At 44.0% G+C, this 26,848-nt stretch overlaps 4 protein-coding genes across 4 annotated transcripts; all 4 read left to right on the forward strand.

Annotated features, from left to right (window-relative positions):
* Nucleotides 1–46: 46 nt before the first annotated feature.
* Nucleotides 47–1,875, forward strand: mterf4 (mitochondrial transcription termination factor 4). Its single transcript, XM_060059380.1, has 4 exons — nucleotides 47–156; nucleotides 432–867; nucleotides 971–1,155; nucleotides 1,374–1,875. The coding sequence occupies exons 1-4, from the start codon at nucleotides 130–132 to the stop codon at nucleotides 1,779–1,781; spliced, it is 1,056 nt and encodes a 351-aa protein (XP_059915363.1). The 5' UTR covers nucleotides 47–129; the 3' UTR covers nucleotides 1,782–1,875.
* Nucleotides 1,876–2,028: 153 nt separating this feature from the next.
* Nucleotides 2,029–5,161, forward strand: LOC132463322 (probable G-protein coupled receptor 148). The gene has a single exon (XM_060059381.1). It carries the CDS (start codon nucleotides 3,645–3,647, stop codon nucleotides 4,605–4,607), a length of 963 nt encoding a protein of 320 aa, XP_059915364.1. The 5' UTR covers nucleotides 2,029–3,644; the 3' UTR covers nucleotides 4,608–5,161.
* Nucleotides 5,162–5,252: 91 nt separating this feature from the next.
* On the forward strand, nucleotides 5,253–8,459 carry LOC132463323 (probable G-protein coupled receptor 148). The gene is made up of 4 exons (XM_060059382.1): nucleotides 5,253–5,713; nucleotides 6,026–6,286; nucleotides 6,508–6,667; nucleotides 6,791–8,459. Exons 1-4 carry the CDS (start codon nucleotides 5,424–5,426, stop codon nucleotides 7,184–7,186), a joined length of 1,107 nt encoding a protein of 368 aa, XP_059915365.1. The 5' UTR covers nucleotides 5,253–5,423; the 3' UTR covers nucleotides 7,187–8,459.
* Nucleotides 8,460–8,618: 159 nt separating this feature from the next.
* Nucleotides 8,619–25,504, forward strand: klhl24a (kelch-like family member 24a). Its single transcript, XM_060059379.1, has 8 exons — nucleotides 8,619–8,864; nucleotides 10,278–10,396; nucleotides 10,552–11,396; nucleotides 13,468–13,652; nucleotides 16,209–16,327; nucleotides 21,693–21,881; nucleotides 23,368–23,556; nucleotides 23,943–25,504. The coding sequence occupies exons 2-8, from the start codon at nucleotides 10,322–10,324 to the stop codon at nucleotides 24,141–24,143; spliced, it is 1,803 nt and encodes a 600-aa protein (XP_059915362.1). The 5' UTR covers nucleotides 8,619–8,864; nucleotides 10,278–10,321; the 3' UTR covers nucleotides 24,144–25,504.
* Nucleotides 25,505–26,848: the final 1,344 nt, after the last annotated feature.

Consider the following 26,848-nt stretch of genomic DNA (forward strand, 5'->3'; position numbering starts at 1 on the left):
GCAAAATGTGAGAGCCCACTTGAATGGTGAAATTTATCGAAATACTGAACGACTACACCGAGCAAGTAGGAACCATCGTCGTCGAACAACTACGGCTGAAGGGGGGAACTATTTTGATGACGGACAAACATGAGTACTACACTTGTTCTATGTCAGGTATGTAAATGTTATTTAGCGTAGTTTACGTTCCCATTCGCGTTATTTCTTGCGATTTATATGAAGCCCTGTACAGAAGCCGTGTTAATATTATAATCTGACCTGTAACGTATATTTCAAATATACATCAACAACCTTGAAGTTAGCAGGCTAACTCGTGCACTTCCATTCATCCGATCTGACAGTTACAGCTCGTTGACCGCTACATTGTATCCTTTCAAGAATGTGCTACTTTCCTCCATCCGTATTTAAACCCACATTCTCCACTGTTACAGGTGCTAAGGTGGTCATGGCGGAGTTTTGCTTCACTTGCACTCGGTGCTGGTCAGCAGGGAAGGCGTCTTGTTCGGCCACAATCCCACGTATCGTGTAGACTTTCCTCATCCTCCAACGACCACATGGTCAAGTCATCACAGCAAGACGATTGCAAATCGTATCCTCGGCAGCCGGTAACGGAGCTGTCCGTACGGTCTTTTCTTGATATGGGATTCACAGACCCCCAGGCTGAGCTGCTCCACCAGACTGTGTCCAAAGCCAAGGGGTCGGGCGCTGCTCAACAAACCCTCTCGGCTCTTACAGCTCTGTTTGTGCTAGGCCTTAACCCGTCAAGCGTGCTGAAGGTGCTGGAGAAATGTCCCGAACTTCACCACATCAACGAATCCAAATTAACCCAGCGCATAAACCACCTGCGTAAACTGGGATTAGTAGAAGGTGAGATATAAGTAGATGTAGCACAATGTCGATGGTGGAGGCATTCTCTGAGAAATTGAAAAGATTATCATAATTTAACCTCTGCTCTTATCTCTCTCCCCAGGAAGTCTTCAGCGAGTTGTTGCCCATTACCCCCAGATCCTCACAGTCCCTGTGAAACGGATCAAGTTTGTGGTTTTGTTCATCAGAGAGAAGGGCCTTTTCACCGTCCAACAGGTCGCAGAAATCCTCAGAGATAGTCCAGCCATAGTACAGGAAGACCTGGACCGACTGGAGTACAAGTTCCAGGTCAGAATATAGCTCCAACCCGACAGTGGAGACTAACATAGAGAAACAACATCCGTTTTACTTTGTACTTGACTATTATTATGTTTAGTATTTTTATTGAATAATTGAACATGAATGGATTAACTGGGTTTTAGAGGTGCGTGTGTGTTAGTGTCTCAAAATGCTGCAACTGTAAGTGTGTTGTTGTTTTTTTAAACCAATGCCCTATCTTTCAACAGTATGTCTTCTTCCGCATGGGTGTGAAGCAAGCAGAGATGGTGAAGTCCAAGCTGTTCCGCTTCTCCCTCGAAGAGGTGCGCTGTCGCCACTGTTTCCTGGAGCGCAGGGGCTTGTACCAGACCCCAGATAAGAAGGGGCAGACGGTCAGTGAAAACCCCAAACTCAGCCAGATCCTCCACTTGGACCTAGAGACCTACCTCACCGATGTTGCCCGGGCAACGGCGGAAGAATACGACACGTTTGGGAAAATGATGGAGAGGGAATGGCAGGAGGAGGTGCGACAAGAGAGGGACATGGGAGCTGACAGTGACAACGACTACGAGGACGAGGATGATAATGAAGATGAACATGAGGAGGAAGAGGTGGGAGGAGCTAAGAGCTCATACACAAGGAAGAGGAAGTCCTAAGCTAGCACAATGCTGTTAATAAAGCTATTTACCTTTTCATTGAGGGTCAGACACCTAACATTGTCAAACAAATAAAACAGAATTGTTAAATCAACGGCATGTGTTTGTTTCAGCAGTTTGTACTCTATACCCTAATGCTAAACAACACTTACGTTTAATGTTAACATTTTTATTTGATTTTACTGTATTAATCCATACTATTCTCAACAACAACAGTAGGTGAAATGCCTGTCAGATTGATTGATTGATTGCACTTTAAAAATCTCCAAGGTTCCTTGAATGTCGACATGTGTTTAACTTTCCGAGGTCTGTCTACATTGTGTGTTGGTCATCCAACTGACCCTGCCCGGATATTATAAATAATATTGTACACATTGAGATAAATGAGCTTCCGCCATACATCGTCAATCTTGCAAATGTTTCCTTCCATTCGCTTCGCTTTGACAGCCAACATGTTTAACTTCCTGTAGCTACCTTATTTGTTTTATTAAAGCAAATACTCAGATCTGTCATTGCATTTCTGCATTAATGGAAATGCTCAGATCTGTCATTGCGTTATTGGATGATTACGCCAATACATGACAAATTGTTATTGCAATATCATCTAGCAAGCAGTCCTCTGAGAGGCCACTGAGCCGTGAGCGCAGGCTGAGTGGTTACTTCACCCCAATGTTACCATGCAACAGCAAAGTGGACACAGCTTTGTCCATCTCTCTATTGTCTCCGTGAGTCAACAAAGACTACATCAGCTGATAAGGTCAGTGGTCCGCTGTACAGATACCGCACAGATCAGTCATTGATTTCTTGGAGCATTAAGCTTAATGGATGAGAAACCCTAACGAGGTGGTCCATTCTGGATATCAGGTAAGAAGATATCTTTGAGGCTCTGCTGCAGGGGGGGAATAGTATTGTTTGTATGTTTAATCGATCGTTTTGCCGAATTTTGCCCATGCTTTGAAAAGCGACGAGTGTTGCCACTTTCTGACAGAACTGATCCCCTTTTTGTTGATGAAGAACTAGAAGTAAATGTTTTCCTCATTTTTGATAATGACACTTCATATATTCTGTATACTGATATAAACTTAAACTAAATATAATTGTATTATTTAAATATCAGGTTATCTTGCCTGGGTACATTTATTTTAACTAAAGTAATTTTTGTACTATGAATAGTTGGCCGATATTGCTATGAAAAGCCTTGTTACATAACTTTCTAACATGGGAGAACAAGAATGAAATATATATTATATGCACATGTATTTCAATGTAGGCATAACAAAAAGTTTTTGTGACATTTGAGATACGTCCAGAACATGCTGTGGGTGACATTTGAATATCATGTGTTTATTATGCTGCCACAAGACAAAGCAGCATCTCCAACAATGAAGTGAATAAACAAACAAGGACTTGATTATTCAACCTTGATAAGATAACTACAGAGGAAGTATGTGTGAATGTATGTGTGGCAGTGATAATATACCTATGACTTTATCAATGTTTAAGGTCATTCACAGACCAATGATAAATTATGAATACATATATTATAATTAAATCTATTCTTTTTATATTTTCTCTGGTAAACCTATATTTTATTTTGTATTATTTAGATTGCACATAAAGTTGATATTGAAGCATTGGCTTTGGCAAATGAAATGAAAAGGGATTAAGGGTTTCCAAAAATAGAATATAGCTTTGATATCCAAATTTAAAGTATTATAAAAAGGTTATATAACAATTGGCTTGCGTTTCTCTCAACAGGAAACTTTTGGAAGAAGTAGGCCTGCAAAGTACAAACTATACAGACGGCAAACAACACAAAAATAACTGGCACATTTCTCCAACTATATCCCTCAGGAAGGCAACATGGATGCTTCCATTAAATTGTCCAACCTCACCCAGGAGTGGTTTGACTCCCTGCAGGGTTGGCGCTTGCAGTTCTTCTTCATCCCTGCCACCCTCGTTACACTGATCACTTTCGCCACCAACCCTGTGCTTCTCACGTGCATCTTCCTGTCCCGCGCCTTGCGCCAGGAGACCCGCTACCTGCTGGTGGCCAACACCCTGGCTGCAGACCTGCTCTTCCTCACGCTGAACCTGGCCACGGTGTTCTGCAACGCCCTGGGCGTCCACATCCCCCCCACGCTCTGCCAGCTGGACATGGTCTTCACCGTCACGGCCTACTGCTGCGCCATCCTCACCGTCACCGTCATGGTGGCCGACACCTACGCCGCCGTGCGCTGGCCCCTGCACTACCGCGAGCTGCTGCCGCCGGCGCGCACCGTCCGCATCCTGGTGGGGCTGTGGGTGGTGGCGGCGCTGTACCCGCTCTCCATGTGGATCATGATGGAGATGACGGAGGGCAACGCCAGCGCGGTGGACACGCCCATCTGCCTGGTGCTCATCTCGCTGGGCTTCATCCAGGCCACCAACATGGTGGGGGTGCACATCTACTTCTGCGCGGCGGCCCTCGTCTGCACCCTGCTCATCGTCTACTGCTACGTGCGCCTCTACATGGTCACCAAGACCCAGGGCATCTGGCAGAGCCGCTACTCCCGGGCGCGGGTCACGCTGCTGGCCCACGGCGTCCTGCTGCTGCTCTACTTCGTGCCGGGCCTGGTGTTCACCGTGGAGCTCTTCCTGTTCCAGCAGGACGACGTGAGCCAGGACGTGCGCGTGTGGATCAACACCATCAACATGTGCATCCTCATGCTGCTGCCCAGGGCCTTCGCCCCCTGCCTGTACGGGCTGAGGTACAGGGAGATCTCGGACACACTGGTGCAGCTGCTGCACCGCCGCCGGAGACTCTGTAAGGTGACGGGAGCCTGAGGACCTCGCAGGGACTGTGTGCCGTCGACGTCAGTGTGCTCAGGTTAAACAGAAGGCTCCCAATCACCGCGATGATTCATGTGTTGCCCCCTGTACTGTGGCGTCTATCACCTGAATTCCCCGGGATTAATCAAGTACTCTCTTATCTTATCTGACCATGACGTACAATGACGAAACCACTGTGTATTTATAGCTCTTTTTTATGCATTCAATTTTTCAAGCCAATTTAGATATCTGACATTTCTTGTAGACTTCAAAAACGAAGTCTACAAAAATGTGTGGATATCAGCGATGATGAAAGCGTATATCTTTATCCATGTAATTCCATCTATGTTGATATACATACCAAGATGATGTGTTTCAAATTAAATGCATAAACATTTCAAACAAATAAAACTAAGGTGAATACACCTTGTTTCTGGGGATGCTGCTTAAAGTTCCTGCTCTTCTAAATGGGCCCAGAATGAAAATATATTGCTAATCTAAACACGGCTACGGATCCTTTTTATACAGCTAACTATCATGCTCAATTATCATAAATCCTGAAACGGCTTAGCAAAATAAATAACCTTGTCAATAGATTGCTCAGCGTAAAAGCCATTTGGTACCATCGGGATGGCTTTTACAGCCATCGCATCAAAGCACTCCGCTCCATTTGCCCTCAGAGGTTTTTTGTTTGCCAGAGCGAGGTGTCCAAGGTGATAAAGTACAAAGACAACACATCGACTTGGCAATCGGAGGCACTAGAGCAGAATGGGAGAACACAGCCAACTCTCACTCAGAGTGTGAGCCCAGCCCCTGAGGAGCTGTGGATGGATGGGCTGTGAGGATCCAGAAGCCATGGAGGAGAACCAGCAGCTGGTTCGCTCACTGCATTGCGCCTTCAGCAATTGGTACAACAGCTCGGGCCTCGCCGAGGGCCCCATGGCTATGTCCCACCAGACCAACGGCTCCGGGTCCTTGAAGTTACAGATGGAGGACTTCACCAGCAAGTGGCAGGCCCTTATGCCCCCACGCCACACCTCGATAATGCATGTGTGCCCCATACTGAGCTTCCTGGCTGTGTTCTTTGTGGTTCCGGTTATCGTGGGCAACATATTAAACAGGTGAGTGATACACACTCCTTACACAAAAGCCAATTCAAACAAAAAAGACATTAACACAAATCTCCATCATAGAAATATTTTCTCAGGAGTCAATCTACCAAGAGGATTTTTCTCTACAAATCGTGGGAAAAAGTCTGTCAATGTACTTATGTAGCTGTAGCTACAACGTGAGCCACTAGAGACTGCTGAAGGGAAACATCTGTAAAACAGCATGTTAACATATTGTTTTCAAATATTTTACTAATTTAGGGTGGCTCCACTAAAGGAACGTATCCCACCATTTTATAAATGTTCTCGAATTAATGCTTGTAGGCCGCAGATGTACCAGGAGACGCGGTACATCCTTCTGGCCAACGTGTTGCTCAGTGACCTGCTGTTTGTCACCGTGTACATGCTGAGCACCTGCCTGAATGCAGCCGGGGTGTTGATGTTAGAGTGGGCCTGCACTACCCAACTCTTCCTGCTGGCGGCGCTGTTCAGCTCTGGAATACTCAGCACCATGGCCATGGTCCTGGATACGCTGCTGGCCGTGCTGGTGCCCCTGCGATACTTCGCCCTGTGGCCAGTCTCCAGGTAATAACAATGGAAAACTAAAACTCTCTGTTTTCAAACTGGGTCATGGTTGGTGCGTCAGCCAGGTGTTCATAGTATTTAAATTAAATGACAGCTAAACAATAGGAACCAAAGCTTTGTCCTCCCCTAAGTGTCTATTTTTACTTTGACCTATGCACGCATACAGACACACTTACACAAAGACCCACCAAGCGTCACTGCATTTTCTGTGTTTGTCTAAGGACCAGGAGAGCCGTCGCTGGTATCTGGGCTGTATCTCTGCTCTTACCGGCTGGCGTTGTGGGAGTGTTTACCTGGTACCTTTCTGGAACCTGCAACCTCCACCTATGCTCTGTTCCCGTTCTACTGGTGCTCAACGTCAGCTACTCCCCGCCCTTGCAGGTGCTTTCAACTGTCCCTATCCCCTCCCCTATGTGTGTTGCGTCCTGATCGTTTGATCCCGGTTTTGTTTAGGGGCTATCCTTCGTTTGCATTAAAGTATCGTGTCTCTCATACCTCCCACAGTTGGCGATGCTGCTCTCCGTGGCGGCCATCCTGCTGATCCTACTGCTGGTGTTTTCCGGCTACGTGGCCGTGTGCTGCCGCACCTGCAAGGCGGGTGTATGGAAGGGTGAGAGCTCGTCCCGGGCCAAAGGCACCTTCCTCATCCACTATCTGCACCTCTTCCTGTCCTTCTGCCCCATGCTGGTCCTGGCCTACAAGCTGATGTGGTACTGCTACTACGGAGTGCAGGACCTGCGCGCCGACTTATGGTTGTCTCTGGTCATGTGCAACGTGCTGCTGATGCTTCCCAAGGCCCTCGCACCCTACCTGTACGGCTTCAGATACAGGGACCTGAGGAAGGCCCTGCTCCTCTTCTACGGCATCAGACGTGGCACGCCCATCGAGCCCATCACCTGAACTTGAGCCCGGTGCAAAATAATTAAACATTGGACCTTAAAAAAAGAATAAGAAAAGACATTGTGTTATTTGTGGTTAATTAAGTGTTATAAAAGCCTTTTTGGGTGTCAAGCAACAAAGTTGCGAGACGACCTATTGTTTTTGTATGTTTTCCTATTATTATTATTATTATTCTGTCATGGGAGTCTATGGCAGCCCATAGAACGCCTTGGTGAAAAGTTGTGAAATTTGGCACACTGGTTCAGGACAGCCCCATTAGCCCAAAAAGGCAATTTCAGGTCGCTAGCCCAACAGCTCTAGCGCCACCAACAGGTCAAATTTGCACTTGCATTCATGTTTATAACTTTCGACCCATTCATCCAATATTCACAAACCAGGCATCATTGGATTCCTTGAACCAAGCCGAGTTCAACGTTACGCACCCTATGACGTCATTTTGCCCCATGATGGATTTTCCGCCATCTGTGTTTATGTTGAAAACATAAACACAATCATCTCGATTCTTTGCACACATGATCTTCAGGCCATGCTTGATATAAAAATATGAAAGATCTTTCAAATTCAAAACCGTTTGGCCGCTACAGCCAATCAATCAAAAAAATCAATTTGGCGGTCATTGACCTCTAGGGGGCGCTATAATTAACAAAGACGTTTTTTAACTCCTCTCTCTTCGAGTGAGAATATTTCAAACAAATCTTCTATGTCTGGTGATACTCTCAGACCGCCCCATATAGCTCATAAAATATTTCCCATTGGAACATCAGAAATTGACCGCCATGTTGAAAGTTGTCCAAATCAACATTACATATCCACAGGCCACAAATTATGTCCAATCATCATGATGGTGAACGATGACCGTCGTTCACCTCGATCTAACTCTTTATGGGATTACACTGACTGAAATGAATTGTAGGTCTTTAAATTGAACTTTAAATTCAACGAGTAAAATTAACCTACACTTGAATAAGATAGAAATGTTAAAGTTTAACAACAGTGTCTACCTCATTGCCTTGTTTTGACATGGCCGGTAAAATCTATTAAATGATGTAATGAATAAAGATCGATAAACATAACGTAGGTAGCGATACACGATCGAAAAGCCATAAATGTACTGTTTACCAAAGCGGTCGTTTCAACATTATGAATATGTATCTTTTTTATATCATTCTGACAAAGTGGGCGAATTCAAGGCGGAAGAGCTCACATGTTCCAACTTTTTGTACACGGAGCTTTGTTTGCAAACAAAATAGAGCCACGTGGAGCGATGGCGCAGTCTGGGAAGTGTTGTTCCTCGGGGCTCCCAGTTTAATCACAATCCAAACAAATGAAATACATTACCCAGAAAGCACCTGGCCCTTCAGCTGATCGCACTGAAGGGGGAGTTTTTAGAGGCAGTGACAAGCAGGCTATATCTTGGCCCAGTGTTGACAGTAACTTAGAGTTCTTTGTCTTTGCCATCATAACAAAGTCAAAATGTCTGGGCATGGCAAGAGCCCGCTTGTTTACCACGCAGACTTTTGACCGCGTTCAATAAACGGATATTGATACCCATTTGAAGGATTCGCAAAATAGTTCGCAAAATAGTTTTTCATTTTTTTTACCTCACTATTGTTTTTCAACTTAAAGCTTTAATTCCTTCAACTGAAGAAAAACATTTTTTCGGAAATCTGTGGATAAGGTATGCATGTTTTTATGCGAGCAGCAATGTCACTTTGTCAGGCATCTTAGTTTAACAGTACTTAAAGTTAGATTCTAGACTAGACTAGAATCTAATATGTGCGTTTGTTGTCAAGGCTAACGGGTCGGCACGAGGCAAGTCTCCTTTGTCTGACAGACTGTACACTGCGTGCCTACCTGTCTTTGAACATGGTCTCAACACAGGGATATGATGAAATATATCCTGTGTTGATTCACAACATGTTTTGATATATTTATTTATTTACCCATTTATTATTCACACATCTATTTATATAGTGTGTGTGTGTGTGTGTGTGTGTGTGTGTGTGTGTGTGTGTGTGTGTGTGTGTGTGTGTGTGTGTGTGTGTGTGTGTGTGTGTGTGTGTGTGTGTGTGTGTGTGTGTGTGTGTGTGTGTTACCAAGTTATGCATTGTATTTCTTTATTTGGATAACACCATCTGCTCTGTGCTAGTTGAGCAGGGAGACACGATTAACTTGATGTTAGGTCAGATCCTTCTGACCTAACCTGTCCTACTGTTGCTTTCATGGCCTATCTGAACAGATGGACAAACACAAGAGTTAATTTTTTTTTTATAAATAATTACTTATTATTGTAACTTAGACCCACCATTGTAATTTCTGCCTTAAAGTTGTGATGAGATTATGCGTTAAATCGATAAAGTCTTTCATGTTATCCCATTATGTTTCATGTTATCCCATTATGTTATCTCAGTGATTTCTCAGTTAGCGTGTTATTTATTTTTAGGTTTTATTTCCAGTTTTAAAATTGATACAAATGATGAATGTTCATCTCGAGCACTTAGTTATCCAGGTTTCAGACGAAAAGCTTGTTGTTGAGGCAATGTAAGGTAGCTCTCCTATCTCCTCCCCCAAACCAATTTAAAACCAATTTGATTGACGTGTAAGTAGGCCGTGCAACCGTTCCCTCTTTGTCTCTTAACCTGCACTGTGCTGCAGGGCACAGTAACCTCACAGCTACTTCCTAGTTCAGTCTTAAGGACGTTATTTATCTGGATTAGTTTTGGCTCTCAAATGTATACTTACTGTGGAAAAAAAGAAGGATGTTTACTCAAGGGTGAAGCAATGTAGTGTAGAGCCACCCCCAGGCTTTGAGTATAGATATTCCAATTTGTTTTTGTTTGCTTCCAACAGCATGCACTCTCCTTTGTGGTCTGCTGATAATGGTTCAGGCTTTACCTTAACAATGATACAATCGCTCACTTGCAAATCAACTTTCCATTACATTCCAATAAATGGTTATGTGCCTATTTTACCAGACAGTAATCATAACACTGACCAACCAGTTGAAGTGCTATACAAACAAAGCCCATGTTGTACAATATAAATGTTTCAGTAGATGATATAATACAGGTTGTCTTTTGGTCATTTCCAGATCCCTTTTACGTCCAGTAGGAGGTCTGTGTTAAGGTGGCCAACATGGTGTTGATCCTTGGCAGAAGGCTGAACAGGGAGGAGTCTGAGACAAGAGACTCTCCTGCTGTAAAACGCAAGGTGCTGCCAAATAACCCAACTGTTGATCTTATCTTAAGATCTCTTTCTCTGTTAGTATTGCTTTCTGTAATATAATGGCTTAAATATTTGTATATCCCAAACTTTTCACTATTCCCGTTCAATAACCTCTTATGTCTCCTTATTATCCCCCTCAGATCTTTGAGGTGGACCCCAAAACTCTGAACAGTCAGGACGCCTTCGACTTCAACTGTGGCTCCGTCCACTCGGAGGCCATCCTGCAGGTGTTCAACGAGTTCCGCGACTGCCGCCTCTTCACCGATGTGATCATCAGCGTGCAGGGCCGCGAGTTCCCTTGCCACCGCGCCGTGCTCTCCGCCTGCTCCTCCTACTTCAGAGCCATGTTCTGCAACGACCACCGCGAGAGCCGGGAAATGCTGGTGGAGATCAACGGCATCCTGGCCGAGGCGATGGACTCCTTCCTCAGCTTCGTGTACAGCGGCCGCGCCAAGATCACCACGGAGAACGTGCAGTTCCTGTTCGAGACCTCCAGCCTGTTCCAGATCGCCACGCTTCGCGACGCCTGTGCCAAGTTCCTGGAGGACCAGCTGGACCCTTGCAACTGCCTCGGGATCCAGCGCTTCGCCGACGACCACGCCCTCAAGCACCTCGCCGGCCGCTGCCGCGTCTACGCCCTGGCCAACTTCGCCGAGGTGGCCCATCACGAGGAGTTCCTGGACCTGCGGCGGGAAGAGCTGGAGGAGTACACGGCCAGCGACGAGCTGGCCGTGGGCAAGGAGGAGATGGTGTTCGAGGCGGTGATGCGCTGGGTGTACCACAGCCTGGAGCAGCGGAAGCCCATGCTCAAGGAGCTGCTGCACCACGTGCGCATGCCACTGCTGCACCCCAACTACTTTGTGCAGACGGTGGAGGGGGACCACCTCATTCAGAACGCCCCGGAGTGCTACCAGCTGCTGCACGAGGCCCGACGCTACCACGTGCTGGGCAACGAGATGATGTCGCCCAGAACCCGCCCACGCAGGTAACTGGGAAATCCGATACAGGAGCAGGAATGTATTATTTTGGCGATAATCTTCTGAAGAATAACCACATCAAAAAGGCAAGACCTGCTCTGTTCCGAGGAAAATCATTGTTTTTGCACGTTCCCTATTTCATCCAAATAACTTTCCTGGTAGGACTACATTCCCAGTGGGGAGATCAGCAGGTGGATATGATATGCAGGTTTCCTGCGTTCACATCTTTGTGTGGTTTAAGGTGACAACCGGTTGACGAACCCAATGAATGTGTTGCTGTGTTGAATAATCAAGGATAGGATTAAGAAAGGGAAAGAGTTATGCTGCTATCCATTTGGATTTACGAAGTGGTAAAGTCGCAAATCTCCCAGCTTTCTTGCGGCATTTCACTGAGGCACGCCCCCTTTTGGTCGTAGTATCTCGTCGCTTTCAAAGTAGAGCGAGCAGAGCTGTACAACTCGCAAAGAAGATGGCTGCGCCCATAGTTAATGGGGGATGAGATGTATTTTCTTTCTATTTGTACCACGTTGGTGGTTTTAATGTCGTTTTTAAAACCTCTTACACACTTGATTTCATTGCTGCTTTAATCCGGTCACCAATGTATGCATTGCACGGTCTTGCTTTGCGTGCAATTCAATGTAAAGTTTTGTTTTGAAGCTGGTTTGCTAAAGAGGCTATGTTGCTAATGATGACTAGCATGCTACTACTCCCCCTCGTGGCTCGACAGAAACACAAATGGCAAACTGGAAGGCTGGAGCAAGGGAAATACGTCACGTTCTCGCTGAAGCTGGTCGTTCGTACCAGCGTACCATCCAAATGGATAGCAGCATTATTTGTCTGAACAGTCCCCAATGACTGGGATGTGCTGAACAGCCTCCTTTTGAAATCTAAAATACACCCTGTGATGTGTACGTCCTCCCATTCTAGTTCACACTCAAGCGAGACTCGCTGTGATTAAAGGCCTCATAAATAAAGGCATTGAATAGCGTGCATCTGGCAGCCCCGTGATAGGTTAAAAACAACAGCTGCACCCTGGTGGAACAACAGCAACAGTGAGTCAGTTAACACTACCGTGTGACGTCGGTCCCTGGCACATTGTGTCAGTATCCATGCAGATCTGAGAGGCTCAGCCCATCAGGCTGTCCGTCTTCTTCCTACTGTCTCCCTCAGGTGCCCCCAGGGCCCATGTGTTAATAGCCCCTGCACTGATGAACAGATGCCCTATTATGCTCCCCGCTACCAAACGGGGAGAAGGGGCCCGATCCCCTTGCGTCTTAGAAGTATACCCCTTGAACGACAAACCCTGACAAGACCCTAAACCCTGAGGTCTTGTCATGGAACACACACACACACACACACACACACACACACACACACACACACACACACACACACACACACACACACACACACACACACACACACACACACACACACACACACACACACACACACACACACGAGATTTGAGAAGGCTTCAGGGGGTTAGCGGCTGCTAAGGGTGCATAACAATGGGTATGCTAAATAATAATCTGCTTGCTCAGAGATTTGCATTGAGTACATGTTACTAAGAAAACTCAATAACCCAAGGCACTTCTTTAAAGCACGCAGACAGAACACAGACTCAACCAACAGCCCTCGTAAAGCCATGCATTACTGTGAGGCCTCTACTCATTTGCATACACACACATATCTTTGAACTTTCTGACACATGGTAAAGAGTAAGTCATGCGTTCATGATGATTTTAATTGCTGCCTTTATTGATATTTCTCTCCTTGAACCTGGAGATAAGTTTAGCCATAGCAGCAGAAGATATCAGCGTCTGCCTGGTTACGATTGCCTTGGTGCTCTGAATTAAGGTTTGATGTGTAATTATCACACTACAGCTGTGTGTTTATTCAAGCACTATGATCTACTGAGATACCAGTATAGTTAGCCTATATTATTATGGAGTGCTACTTGTCATTTTTGATAAAGTCATGTAACATCTGTTTTGTTTTGGTATAGTCAAATCGATTTACAATCTGTTGTTGCAGAGTCTAATCTGTATTGCATCTCTATACCTTCATTCCACGCAGGTCTACGGGCTTCTCTGAGGTGATAGTGGTTGTGGGGGGCTGTGAACGAATGGGAGGCTTCAACCTGCCCTACACCGAGTGCTACGATCCGGTCACCGGAGAATGGAAGTCGATGGCCAAGCTGCCTGAATTCACCAAGTCAGAGTACGCTGTATGCGCCCTCCGCAATGACATCCTGGTTTCAGGTGAGCACCCAAGTACACTATACTACACTCTGAATGAGTCAAAACAGGGTTGGAAAGTGTCTTGACTATTTATGTCCTGTAATATTTATACTTTCCAATATGTATTTTGTCTTTCAAATTCCATATAGTCTATTTCCAACCAAAAGCTTAAAATGGAGCGGTGAACGTAAGCTACAGACGAATTGCCTTTGATTTCAGCACACGGATGTGTTGTTTAAAGGGCGGTCCTGAGATGGCGGTTCGCCCTGTCGGGTTATTTTTGCAGCCACAGCCCATTTGAGACGAAGGAAAATCTGAGAGCAACATCTGGATGCACTCTCTGTGCTCAGTGTCACAGCAGGCCCTTCCTTATTGGCCGACGTGACCGGTCACTCTCCAACCATTGGCCGATACACCAGATCACATTTACATAAACTATTACAGCATTCTCAAATCCCTAGGAGGCTAGAGATCGTTTTTTAATCGTCCACAATGATGGCAAGAAATCTATTTTGACAAACTCTTTCTATTTGTTGTTTGCTGAGAGAGAGAGAGAGAGAGAGAGAGAGAGAGAGAGAGAGAGAGAGAGAGAGAGAGAGAGAGAGAGAGAGAGAGAGAGAGAGAGAGAGAGAGAGAGAGAGAGAGAGAGAGAGAGAGAGAGAGAGAGAGAGAGAGAGAGAGAGAGAGAGAGAGAGAGAGAGAGAGAGACCCTCTTCAGCAAGGACGTGCACTGCTGTGTTTATATTCAGTCTCTCACGTGTGCTATCAATCAGCTGCAAGGGCTGCCTGGAAAAGTCAGCACTTAGCTTCTCATATTACACAGATTCATGCACACACATATTAAACAAGTTCATACTTGCCTTTTACGTTTGACCCCTTGCCTTTTGCAGGTTTATTTGTCATTGTCAGTCACTCTCACTCTCACACTCTTCTCCCATGTGGATCAATGTGTGGACCTTTAAGTGTTGCGGTGTGTGTAGTTGGCCAAGTCCTGGAAATAGACTGTGATCTCTGTTTGATATACTGTAGCTTCTATTTTAGTCTTTCTACTCCCTCAGGAGGTTTCCTGACTGGGATTGAACTGTATCTGATTCAAACCTAATCAAATCCTTGCCTTGTCAAGATTAGATGTTCAGAAAGACATTAGTGGTTTAGAACTGAAATTCTTTACTTTTTCAATTGTATATCATGCAAAGAGACCTGTTCAGGGCCATAGACAGTCTGGCTAGGCATGTTGTTTTAGGCAGTGCCTTGCATATATAGACAGACACAACATGCATTAAAAGATTACTACTTTTTTAGTAGGGACATCCCTTTTTTCCTTTTTTCTGCATTGAACAAAAACAAAGGGATCATTATGGATTTTCTTGTCTGAATAACATGAAAAGCTGCTAGTCTATACTTAATAGAGTTGTGCTGTCTGGTAGAGAGACTTTGCTGTAGGTTGCCTCATAACTAACTGACAGTTTTCTGGCAACAAACATCGAACGGCAGCAGTGGAAAAAAAACATTCAGTATCTTCCCTATGGGGCATCTACAGAGGGTTTACGAGATGAGGCTGACTCTGCCAGGTTGTTCTACTCCTAGTGTGTCATTAGCTCTTGAAGACGTCAATCTCATATATTTTTATATTTAGCTATATAATTATTAATATAATAAAGTGATTAATTCCCATGATGTCAATTGATGTCTTTGTGCAAAATGACTCAGTTCCTCATCACTCCCATTTTGATGTTAGCTGACACACTCTCATGTGTAGGATGACCAGAAGATAAGAGCACACATTATTGCACATTCTTCACATTTTCCCTTAATGTAAAGTGTAGTCTTGAAATATATTAGCGACAAAAGGGGGATTTTATATCAGAAACAAATGTCTCTGACCCATTACTCATCAGCCAATATATAAACCCCATTGCCATTATATGGCAATGGGGTATCCCCAGAAAAGATAGATTGTTCTCTCTGTATATTTGTTCAGCCTAACCTGCATTCAGGCCTGTGTGGGCCGGTAACCGGCTTATGCTAGCTTCAATTTACCTGGCAGGTGTTTGGAAACACAAGGGGGTGGGGGAGGGGTCAATAGAGCCATCGTTTGGGCTTGTTCAAAGCGTGTTGATGTGGTCGGGCCGTAATCTGATTGGCTGGCTGCTGAATGATGTTTGTCTATCTCCAATGACAAAAAAAGGAGGAAGAAAAAAAATTGTTTCCTTATAGTTGAGACGCAAAGCAGAAGTACTCTGGATATATCCTGCTGCCGTTCAATCCTTGTCTCTTTAGTATGTGCTTAAACCAGTCAAACAAATGTTGCATATTTTAATCACATGTGTATGTTTCCAGTTGAGTGGGTTTACCAACGGACAACAGTTAGAAACTTAGTCAGAGACTGAAGGCCTAGAAACTGTCAGCAGGGTATGAAAGCATGACGCGTGTCGGCGCCGACCAGAAGATTAGTTATTGATTTCTAAACATATCCGTCCGTACAACTCCTCGATTTCAATCAAGACAGTAGTTTCCAATAATGTGACAAGTGAAAAGTGACTAACAACAATGGGTGAACTATGCTTTGTGTGACAGGCGGTCGACTCAACAGCAGGGATGTGTGGATGTATAACTCACAGCTCAACTTCTGGATCAGAGTGGCCTCCCTCAACAAAGGCCGCTGGAGACACAAGATGGCCGTCCTACTGGGCAAGGTAAACATGAAACCTTACACCATGAATAATTGTAAAGCATACATGTACTGTCTCATCTGTAAAACAAAGCACTTTGTAAATTGATGAATAGCAGGACATTTGGCAGGGACACTATCATTTCTTTGGGACACACACACACACACACACACACACACACACACACACACACACACACACACACACACACACACACACACACACACACACACGAGATTTAAGCATGCTTCTTGAGAAGGCTTCTGGGGGTTAGCGGCTGCTCAGGGTGCATAACAATGGGTATGCTAAATAATAATCTGCTTGCTCAGAGATTTGCATTGAGTACATGTTACTAAGAAAACTCAATAACCCAAGGCACTTCTTTAAAGCACCCAGGCAGAACACAGACTCAACCAACAGCCCTCGTAAAGGCCTGCAGTGTTTGGGATAAGGCCGTTTTCTCTTTTTGTGTTTTCTTACCAGTACTTGTAAAGGCAATGGCATCATGTGTTGTTCAACAATCCCAATTAACAGCAATCATGACTTGCACAAAGTAAGCATAATGTACCTCTGCACATTGGTAATTAGTCTTTTGTGATGAAGAACAAACATGTACATTTTCTTCTTGAGTAATTTATGGATGGGCTTTGTAATTCCTTGAACCTTTAGTAGGGTGCTTCTAAAAGGGACAGGAATTGACGACAGGATTTCTTAAGGAGATCCTCCTCCATACAGATTTCTGGGAGACCTCCAGTGATGTCATGTCACTAATATCTAATTTTCCGCTTGGTAAACCGTCAGTTCATATTATTAATGCCAGGTACCCAGAAGCAACTGCAATGGTGGATAGCAGTATTTGCATATTGACAAAAGCCAAAATGTTCACGGATGCATCAATAAAGCCACTTGAGTGCATTGATACTTTTACATATTCCATCCCAAATACATCCATATATTCATCTATACAGATGGTATGTGTGCTCTACGTATGGGATGCCAAACAGGAAGTTGGATGAGGTGCTAATGAGAGTAGATCACAGTGAACTTCCTGCTTGTGTCCGACAGTAACACTTGAGATTAGGATTTGAAGCTTCCAAGGCAGCACAGCAGGCAGTGGGAGTTTGATGGATGGGAGCAAGTGTTTCACGTTTCTGGGTTAGAGACTGACTCAGTTCACTGCCCTATATCAGGCTTTCTTCTGTTGTGTTGCTGCCCACTCGCCTACAGCCTGCGGTGGCAGCCCATTGGACACATTGGCGCTACCAACGGCTTGTCTGAGCACTGTAAACATCTACTCGTGCTGGGCACGGAAATAGTTCCTAAAGTCCAGTAGTTAAGAATGCCAGTATTTAGGTGTATAACTGTGTTTCACAGTGACCTTTTAGGTGTAATTGTGCTCATGTCTATTGTCTAATTATGGTTGGTTGCAAAAAAACATTCCGAGACTAATCAGGACCACTTGTAAAACCACTTGTACATTTTACCAGTCGTAAAATACATGTCATGCATACCAGTGGGGATAAACGATTATTTTTTAAACGATTAATCTAGCGATTATTTTTTCGATGCATCGATTAATCTAACGATTCATTTTTTCAGTCCGATTCGATTTCGATTCGATTAGATTATCGATTATCTCCCCATTAATTGACTAATAGCAATTTATACATGTTGATTTACATATCTGAATGAAAAAAATATGAATTCCTTAACATTTCAATACGTGTTTATTGCCCTTAAATTCCAAAATAAAAGTGCAAAGTAATGCATTCTTAGAATTCTACGGTGCTCGGTCATCTGCAGCTGCTACCGGGTGGCGCCTCTTCAGGTGCTGGTGAATTGCTGTGGTGCTAGAATGGAAAGTCATCTCCATTTTGCAAAGACGACATATCACGGAATCGTTTCCTTTTACATTAAATAATTCCCATACTTTAGAGGAACGAGTGCGTGGCGCCTTGCACTTATGAAAGTCTGAGGAGCCGCTCGTGTTGCTACTACGCTCCGGCGCCACCCATCTTTTATTTTTATTTTTATTTTATTTATTTTTTTCGCGTCTACGTAATTTATGTCATCGATTACGTCGACGCGTCGTCCCAGCCCTACACATAGTACAATTTCTGTACTATGATTATTAGCGTGTAATAACTGTAAGGTTTGCGCAAAGTACCACCAACCCATGTGGCCTCAGGGCGCACTCACACTAGGCCATCTGTACCGTGCCCAAGTCCGTTTCACACCTGTACACCTGTACTAGACTCTGTGCGCAGCCCCGCCTTCACCAGTCAACAAAGAAAGCTGTGACAAACGGGGCATTTTTGATGAAAAACTCAACTTCACTATCGCACCAACGTGAACCGCTAGCCGTCAGGTTTATTGTTTAATGGGAAAGAAGGGTCGCATGGACTACGCCATCCAGCTCCGGTTGCGTAGCCGTGCGTGAGCACACCTCTCCCAAGTGTGCTCAGGCCACGGAATTGAAGTGTACTTGAGTACGGTTGGCGTGCTCACACTAGCCAAACGATCTAGACTTGGGCACGGGACAGACAGACAGACAGACAGACAGACAGACAGACAGACAGACTGACAGACTGACAGACTGACTGACTGACTGACTGACTGACTGACTGACTGACTGACTGACTGACTGACTGACTGACTGACTGACTGACTGACTGACTGACTGACTGACTGACTGACTGACTCTGTCAGCTTTAGACCCTCAATGGGTGTCTTTCATCAGAAACAGACAGCTTGTTGTCTCTGTCACATCTATTGTGCAAACAAACACATGCTCTCTCTTTAGACTGGGTTGCATGAGACCGATTTGGCCTTGCGTTGGTCCCACACACACAAACTACACATGCGCAGGTCTAAAACAAATTAACCATGTTCTACCAAAACAATGAAGTAATCTGTTTTGGCCTGCTCCAAAAGACACGCCATTGGCCTCATAGAGTACTGTGTGCCGTGAACACAATATAAGGTTGTACAGATATGGCTGGCTCTATTATATCCACTGATGCGTTATCTATCCACTTGAATCCATCTAGCATTGAAACATTGAAAAGGTCCACAGAGTTCCTGGCGTGAAAACACTAAAATGAGACCGCAGTGAGACCATCCCTGTAGTCTGAATTCTTCTTCAAGGCTAAGAACAAGACACAGTGGTTAGGGAAGATGAGTGCGGTCACCCCCCCCCCCCCCTCCTCCGTGTAATTACAGACAGGCAGTATGTCACAGCAAAAGAATGTCTATTTTGCATATGTACTTCCGTCGTGACCCAAACACCGACACACACTCACATACCGTCTCACCAGGCTGAACGATTCCTAAACCACTCTTGTCCCCCACTAGGACCTGTTATTCAGGTCCACTTCCTGTATCTGTCGGTTGCATGTGGGTCTGCTCTTTGTTCTCCTTCTCCTCCCAACCTCCCTTCAGCATTGCTTTCAAAGACAACCAACAATTTCTGTAGCGCTCAGTTCCCCCCCATCCCCTACTTTCTGGCTGCGTGGTTTCATTATCCTTCCATGGGGGTTTCCCTTGTGATATGTTTGTATTGAACGTTTTCTAACTTGTTGGGGCCTCACACTCCATTCCTTACTGTGTCTGTAATTTCATCATTTGAGGAGACAGCTGTTTTTGTTTGCCGGCTTTGGGAATGAAATACTGTGTTGGCCATACACAGTTTGGTGAATACATACATACATACATACTAGGGCCCGACCGATATTGATTTTTGAGTGCCGATGCCGATTATTTTCAGAGAAAAATTACGATTACGATTTAATCGGCCGATTAAAAAAAAAATAATATATATATATATATATATAAAACGTAGTTTTTGATACCTTAAATATACTTTAAACACTTTTGACGAATATGTGAATTGAATGCAGAACCTTTGAGTGTTTTAGAATACATTTACAGTCAAAAATGAGTGTAATGTAAAATGTAAAATAAATAACTAACTCCCAATGTGCTGCGCTCGTGAGCAGTGACTAACGCGTGCGTGCTGAGCAGTATGGTCTCATCGTTAGAGTCTACAGTATAACAAATTAACATGGCCTGGGACCTAAAGAAAAACAGGCACAACATGCTCAAACAACGCGTCTTGTGTACATTGGTGAGGTGAGCGCGCAGCTGCCTGAGCGAGCGTGCTTTCATGTTGTACGGTAAAATTCAATCTCCTCTTTTTTACTCCAGCTAAAGTTGTTAGTTAGCAAGGCGAGTAGGAGCGCAATCTGCAGGATACTAATCGCAATAACATTTCTAAAAAAAATAAAAAAAATAATAATAAATAAAAAAAATCTGTTGTAATCGGCGTCTTTTTGGCCGATGCCGATTATTTTCAAAAAGGCTATAATCGGCCGATTAAATCGGCAGGCCGATAAATCGGTCGGGCCCTAATACATACATACATACATACATACATACATACATACATACATACATACATACATACATACATACATACATACATACATACATACATACATGGCGGGGGTTAGATAAATGCCACCCGTGGAATATGTTTTTATAATAAGTGGTAGTTGATTGGTTATTATTTTTTATCTCACCTTATTTGCTATGCAAATAGACAGGTGTTCCAACGTTTTTTTTTTTTGTTCCAACCGATTTAAGATATTTCCCAGCTTCCTTCTTCGTCTTTCTATGTTTGGTTTTTCCTTTTATTCCTATCCATGTTTCTTTCTTCCTCTCGTGTTCTTTCCCTCGCCACGTGTTAGTTCTGGAACGGCCTTGAGGCTGAAGGGTTGCACAACACCACCTTGTTGATCATCTCTAGTGTGCTCTGTTGTTACCAGTCCCACTGCTTGTTTTTCAGATTACTGTATTCCTCCATTGCGTACCCTTACTAAGCATTTTCATTGTCAACTTAAAAAGCATTAAAAGTCTCAAATATATCCATCTATTTTGTGTCTCAATCGTGGCAGTTTATGGAGAATAATAATCAGGTCAACACCCCTGTTCCTGCTGACTCAGTGTTGTCGAATTACAGTACAATAGGTCAAGTCCACATCTAAAACCCTTGACTACGATCACATTATGCAAGAGACCTGAATCAAAGGGTTGGCGTAGTAGTGTGGTAATAACATAGTCACTCTGGAGGAGATAAACTTGGCCGTGGTTTGGGTAGCAACATTTGGACATAATGGGTTTGAGTGTGTTTACAGTGTGAAATGCCTGTGTATAACATAGGGAACAAAGAGGAGAGAGAGAGAATCGGTCATGTAAGATTGTGAAGCATTACATCACTCTGGCCGCTTGCCAGATGGACCGCTCAGCTTTCCACGCAAGGAACCGGCTGTACTTGTGCATACGGTTAGTTTGAAGCTAGTTTAGTGAAAACACTTGTTGTGTCCCACAGGTTTACGCAGTGGGTGGCTACGATGGCCAGACCCGCCTGACTAGCGCCGAGTGCTACGACTCCTTCTCCAACCGCTGGACGGAGGTGGCCTCCATGAAGGAGGCGGTCAGCTCCCCGGCAGTGGCCAGCTGTGCGGGGAAGCTCTTCGTCATCGGGGGAGGTCCGGACGACAACACCTGCTCGGACAAGGTCGGCAACGGAACAGATATGCGCATGCCTCCACAATGACATGGCATTAGGCAGCCCCTAATAACAAGTTTGACAGTAAATCAAAAAATACTGTTCCGGAAAATTCCCGAGAACTTGTTTGAAAACCACGAGGCCGATCAAATATTTGAGAATGCTTCTCTGGGAAATTACCAAGAGGAAATGCATTTCCTCAAGAGTTATTTGCAAATGCTTCTCCGGAAAATTCTCAATAATTACGGTAGATGTTTGAACAATGCTCAAACAACAATGTTCAATGATCAAATGCAGTTATTTGAGATGCTGGCATGAAAAGTTAACCTCTTCACTGGAATTATTATGCCTGTTTTGACCGTATTGTGTTCTTTAGTCTTTGAAACACCATTGTTTCAATGGTTAAGCCTGTCAAGCTAGCATATCGATTTAACAACAGCGTCATTAACTCAGCCCTGGTTATTGTTATGGTGCTAATGTGTGCGTATTGCAGTATTTCAGGTTCAATGGCTGATGAGTAATGCGTCAGAGTAATTTGTTTCAGACTTATTTCACCTGTCACCGGATGACGCCAAGGGGCCGGTGACAATCGTTGTGCACAAGTGCAATAGTGCAAGAGAGCTGAGTCAGGCTGAGCGTGTTTATTCCTGTCCTACAGCAGTACATCAGTAACAATAGATATTAAACAAGGTAATTAAAACAGGGTGTTATCTTATAGCACAACCCATTTTGCGAATAAATGAGTCGGTTGAGAATCCATGATGGGACAATCCAACCGCCAAAACAATGAGACTGAGTTCCAGTTAGATTTACATATCCCTTAAGTGCACTCTGAGGAAGTAAACAGGAAGACGGTGACGTTCAATGTCAAAGGATCTCTGGCCAGGGGGGATTGTTCTCTCCCCCTGGTTTTTCTAGTTTATATATAGCTTTGTTCGCAGAACACAAAGGGGCAGGCCTGCGATGGATAATACATTACAAAGCTAAGTATGAACGCGACCCTTTGTCTGCATAATTGCCTTTGTCTGGGGTACATTTTGCATCGTGCAGTATGGCTCCAACTGTCACGGCTCCAGCCGTCCCCTTGTCACTCATGTATGTGGTGGTTCATCTTCCCAAAGAAAGTCATGTGACCACTTGGACTGAATGGATACACGATGGGTGTTGTTCACATGGTGACGACAGGGGGAGCTGTGGTTACTGTGGTTACGACAGGGGGAAAAAATCCATTTGGCAATTTAGAAGGAAAACATTTTAAGTGCAAGTGAATAAAATGGCATGGAAGGATATAATGCCAGACTGCCGAGCCACTGAAAATAAGACTCATCGATCTTTCTTCCCTGCATTCCTGCTCTCAGAAAGGCCGGCAGGGAAAACCGCTGAATGCGTTTACTATATCCCAGATTCATTATTTTTCCTTTCAATGTGAAACGAATATTCCACTTCATTTCGATGTAATATTTGAAAGTCTAACCCAATACCTTCTGTGTCACAGGTCCAGTGCTATGATCCAGAGGAAGACACCTGGATGCTAAGAGCCAACATCCCCATCGCCAAGCGCTGCATCACGGCCGTGTCCCTCAACAACCTGCTCTATGTGGCCGGGGGGCTCACCAAGTCCATCTTCTGCTATGACCCGGTGGAGGACTACTGGATGCACGTGGTCCACACCTTTAGCAAATTGGTAATAATTCTAACATGGGTATTTGTTGTTGGGCTGCTGCGAGCCACTTGCTGATTTGTCAATGTGTTTATAAGTCCTTATCTCTCTAACCCTTCCTCTGGTATTTGGTCTGTCTCCTTGTGGGCTTTCAGGCTGTAAACAATAATTTACTCTCACAATGAAAGATGTAAAAATAAGAATATGTAAATACACACAGGTCTCTCTCTCTCTTCCCCTCTCCCTCTCTCGCATCTCTCTCTCACATCTCTTTTGTTTCTGGTTGTAAGTAAACAAAAGTTTGCTTGCACAATGAAAGATGTAAATCTAGAAAAAGGAATGCATCAATACAAATCTCTTTCTAATCAGTGTTTGTGATTGTGTGTGCTCTCTTCCCACCCCCCTACCAGGAGAGCTGTGGCATGTCTGTGTGCAACGGGAAGCTCTTCATCCTGGGCGGGCGCGGGGAGAGTGGCGAGGCGTCCGACGGCATTGTGTGTTATGACCCCGCCTCCGGCATCATCACTGGTGTGGCGGCCATGCCCCGGCCCATCTCGTACCACGGCTGTGTCACCATCCACCGCTACAACGAGAAGTTCCACAAGCCCTGACCCGTAAACAAATGAACACCACACACATAAATACACACACACACACTCGTTACAAAGGACACTCTTTGAGAAAGTTAGCTCAAAGACACACAAGCACTGGTACACACGACGCGATCACGCCAATATGATATATACACAAAGCGGTTCAGATGTTCGGGTCTTTTCATAGCTTGATGTAGCAGCACGCTGGGCGATGGTGTTACAAGTCATACTGTTGACTACCCACTTTATTCCTTATTCTGTGATAGGAGCCTTATTAGTATTTCTGTAGAACCGCATCATTGGTGTTAGACACAAAGAGAATTAAAAATAATCTCAATGATTAAGGCTGGTCGATTATAAATTCAAACCTGCTTAAGAGTGACTTTCAAAGTTAGATGAGCTAAAGTAGGACTTTATTAATTTGTAAATTCTCTGCATTACTACTTTGATGTGGTTTTAGTATAGCACTACCTTTTTCTATTTGTAGCTGGGAAAAAGTCATTTAGATAATCAGGACATGGCCAGTTTGCAAGGGTTGCAAGGTTATGGACAGCTGTAATTGGTAACTATGTGATACTTCAGCATGACCTATAAGAATACATCACATATCTCCAAAATGGCCTCGATAACAATTCCCCAACACTTAATATGACCTCTAGGTAAAGACGGGCAAACAGTCTGCAAGCTGTCTGCAAAGATAAAATATGGAGAAATAAGCTCCCAACATACAACGTCCCCTCTTCTTGCATTTCCTGGTGGGGTTTCCTTTGTGCCTCTCATTTCCTGCGGGCTGGTCAGTGCGGACCAGGGCTACAGTACACACAGAGTCCACTTCCTTCTATATCTGGTCGCTATGGACTCACTCGCCAATAACCATGTCGACTTCCTATGTCTGTTTGTTTTCAGTGATACTTCCCCTGTAGTTACTCTTCCCCTAAACCATTATACTGTTAACGTTAACGACAAGTTATGTGGTCATTGTTAACATTACCATTACACAAAATACTGATCATTGCTTTTTTATTATTATAATATTAAAAGATGGCTTTTTTATAACAAATGTTACTAGGTTGGTAGAGGTTTAGAAATCCTGTCAATTGCATACAGGATGATAAATGGTTGTGTGGGTGATTTAATGTTAGAAGCCTTTGCAGATCAAACTCAAAGACTATTTTGATTAAGTGTTTAAGTGAGCTATTGATTAATTTAATGTGTTTGTGTGTGTTGTGCATGAGACTTTCGGGTGTTTGGCCAGAATGTGTAACAGCCATGGAGAAGTATCAAAAATGGTTGCATTTTTATATTGCATGCTCTGTTAATTTGTATACATCTGCGTGCCTTGTCCGAACCTGATCAGTTGTCAGCACTTTGCCACTGCATCCCCCCTTGCACAACAAAATGTGACTCGGGTAACCATGGATACCTCCTTGTGTTTACGGCTGGGCAGAAGGGGTGCCTGTACCTCACACAGGAGGGATTGAGATTGGACTTGTTGGTCATGTCGGTAATGACACCTTTTTTATACCAAGGTTGATATAGATGGAGTAGAGATTTTTGCTGTGAATATGGTAACATTTTGTTTTGTGATTTTGTTTTGTATCCATCATTTATTTAATGACTCTTCTATAATTACATTAAAATGTATTTCTGTATCCAAGAGGCCCACATCGTGCACTTTGACAGATTCCCTTGAACATAGAACAAGGTGACTATGTAATATGGTAACTTTTTTTTTATTTTTTTACTGTATCAGTAAATGTTCTTTGCTGTCATGTGACGTATTTGAGTTGAGATGGGGGTTGAGGGTCTTGTTAGTGACCCCTGCTGGTTCCGACATGCCATGACATCAACAAGAGCATGCTGTCAAAATGGTTAGAGTTGTGATACTACTTATCGTTCAAGGTATAAGGAAAGAATTGATTGAATAATCACATTTTCGTTAAATTGATACACAGCTTGGGGCAGGGTAGTGTTCGCGTGGCGGGGTGTTTGGTACCTTTCAGCTCTCTGGCTGAAAGGTACTGGGTTCGATCCCCTATGTCTACATTTTACCTGTAGGTATCCTAGCGCAAGATGCCTAACCCCTACCGACACCCCCATTACATGGATACGAATTCACAGTAGACACTATGGATAATTGCATCAGCCAAATTACTAGGTAACTTGACATACTGGAGCCAGCTGAGTTCTACAAGTTGACAGAAAACGAGTGTGCATAAGAGAGGAAGTAGCAGTTTGTGTGCGTCTGTGATTACACTGAGTATTTACTACTCCCGAATGGACCCTTGGATCTTTTTGTAATGCATTTTTTTGTGTTTTCTATAATAGTGTAGTCGAGGATGTTAAGGTTTTCCTCTGTTTTCACGCCTCCTTCCTGACTTTTTAAATCATAGGTCATTTTTGTAATTGGTTATGGGATTGTTCGTATGTGTGTGTTTGTGTGTGTGTGTGTTTGGCTGACATGTGGGTGTATTCTTGCCTTACATGTTCACGAATGATGACATACATTTGAACAAATATAAATTGATATATTTGGCAAAATATATTGGCTTCACTTTTAAAGATTACTTAAAAATTGTTGCACGGTTATTGAATGCAAGGTGGAGGCTTCCACCTGCTTTATACAGAATACCTTACCCGTGTGCCTTAATGATGTAATAAACAAAACAAGAAAGGAATTGATGTTGACAATTACAAGTAAGCTTTTGATGTTGTCTCTCTTC

The sequence above is a fragment of the Gadus macrocephalus genome, chromosome 8 (genome assembly GCF_031168955.1).
Source record: "Gadus macrocephalus chromosome 8, ASM3116895v1".
NCBI lineage: Eukaryota > Metazoa > Chordata > Actinopteri > Gadiformes > Gadidae > Gadus > Gadus macrocephalus.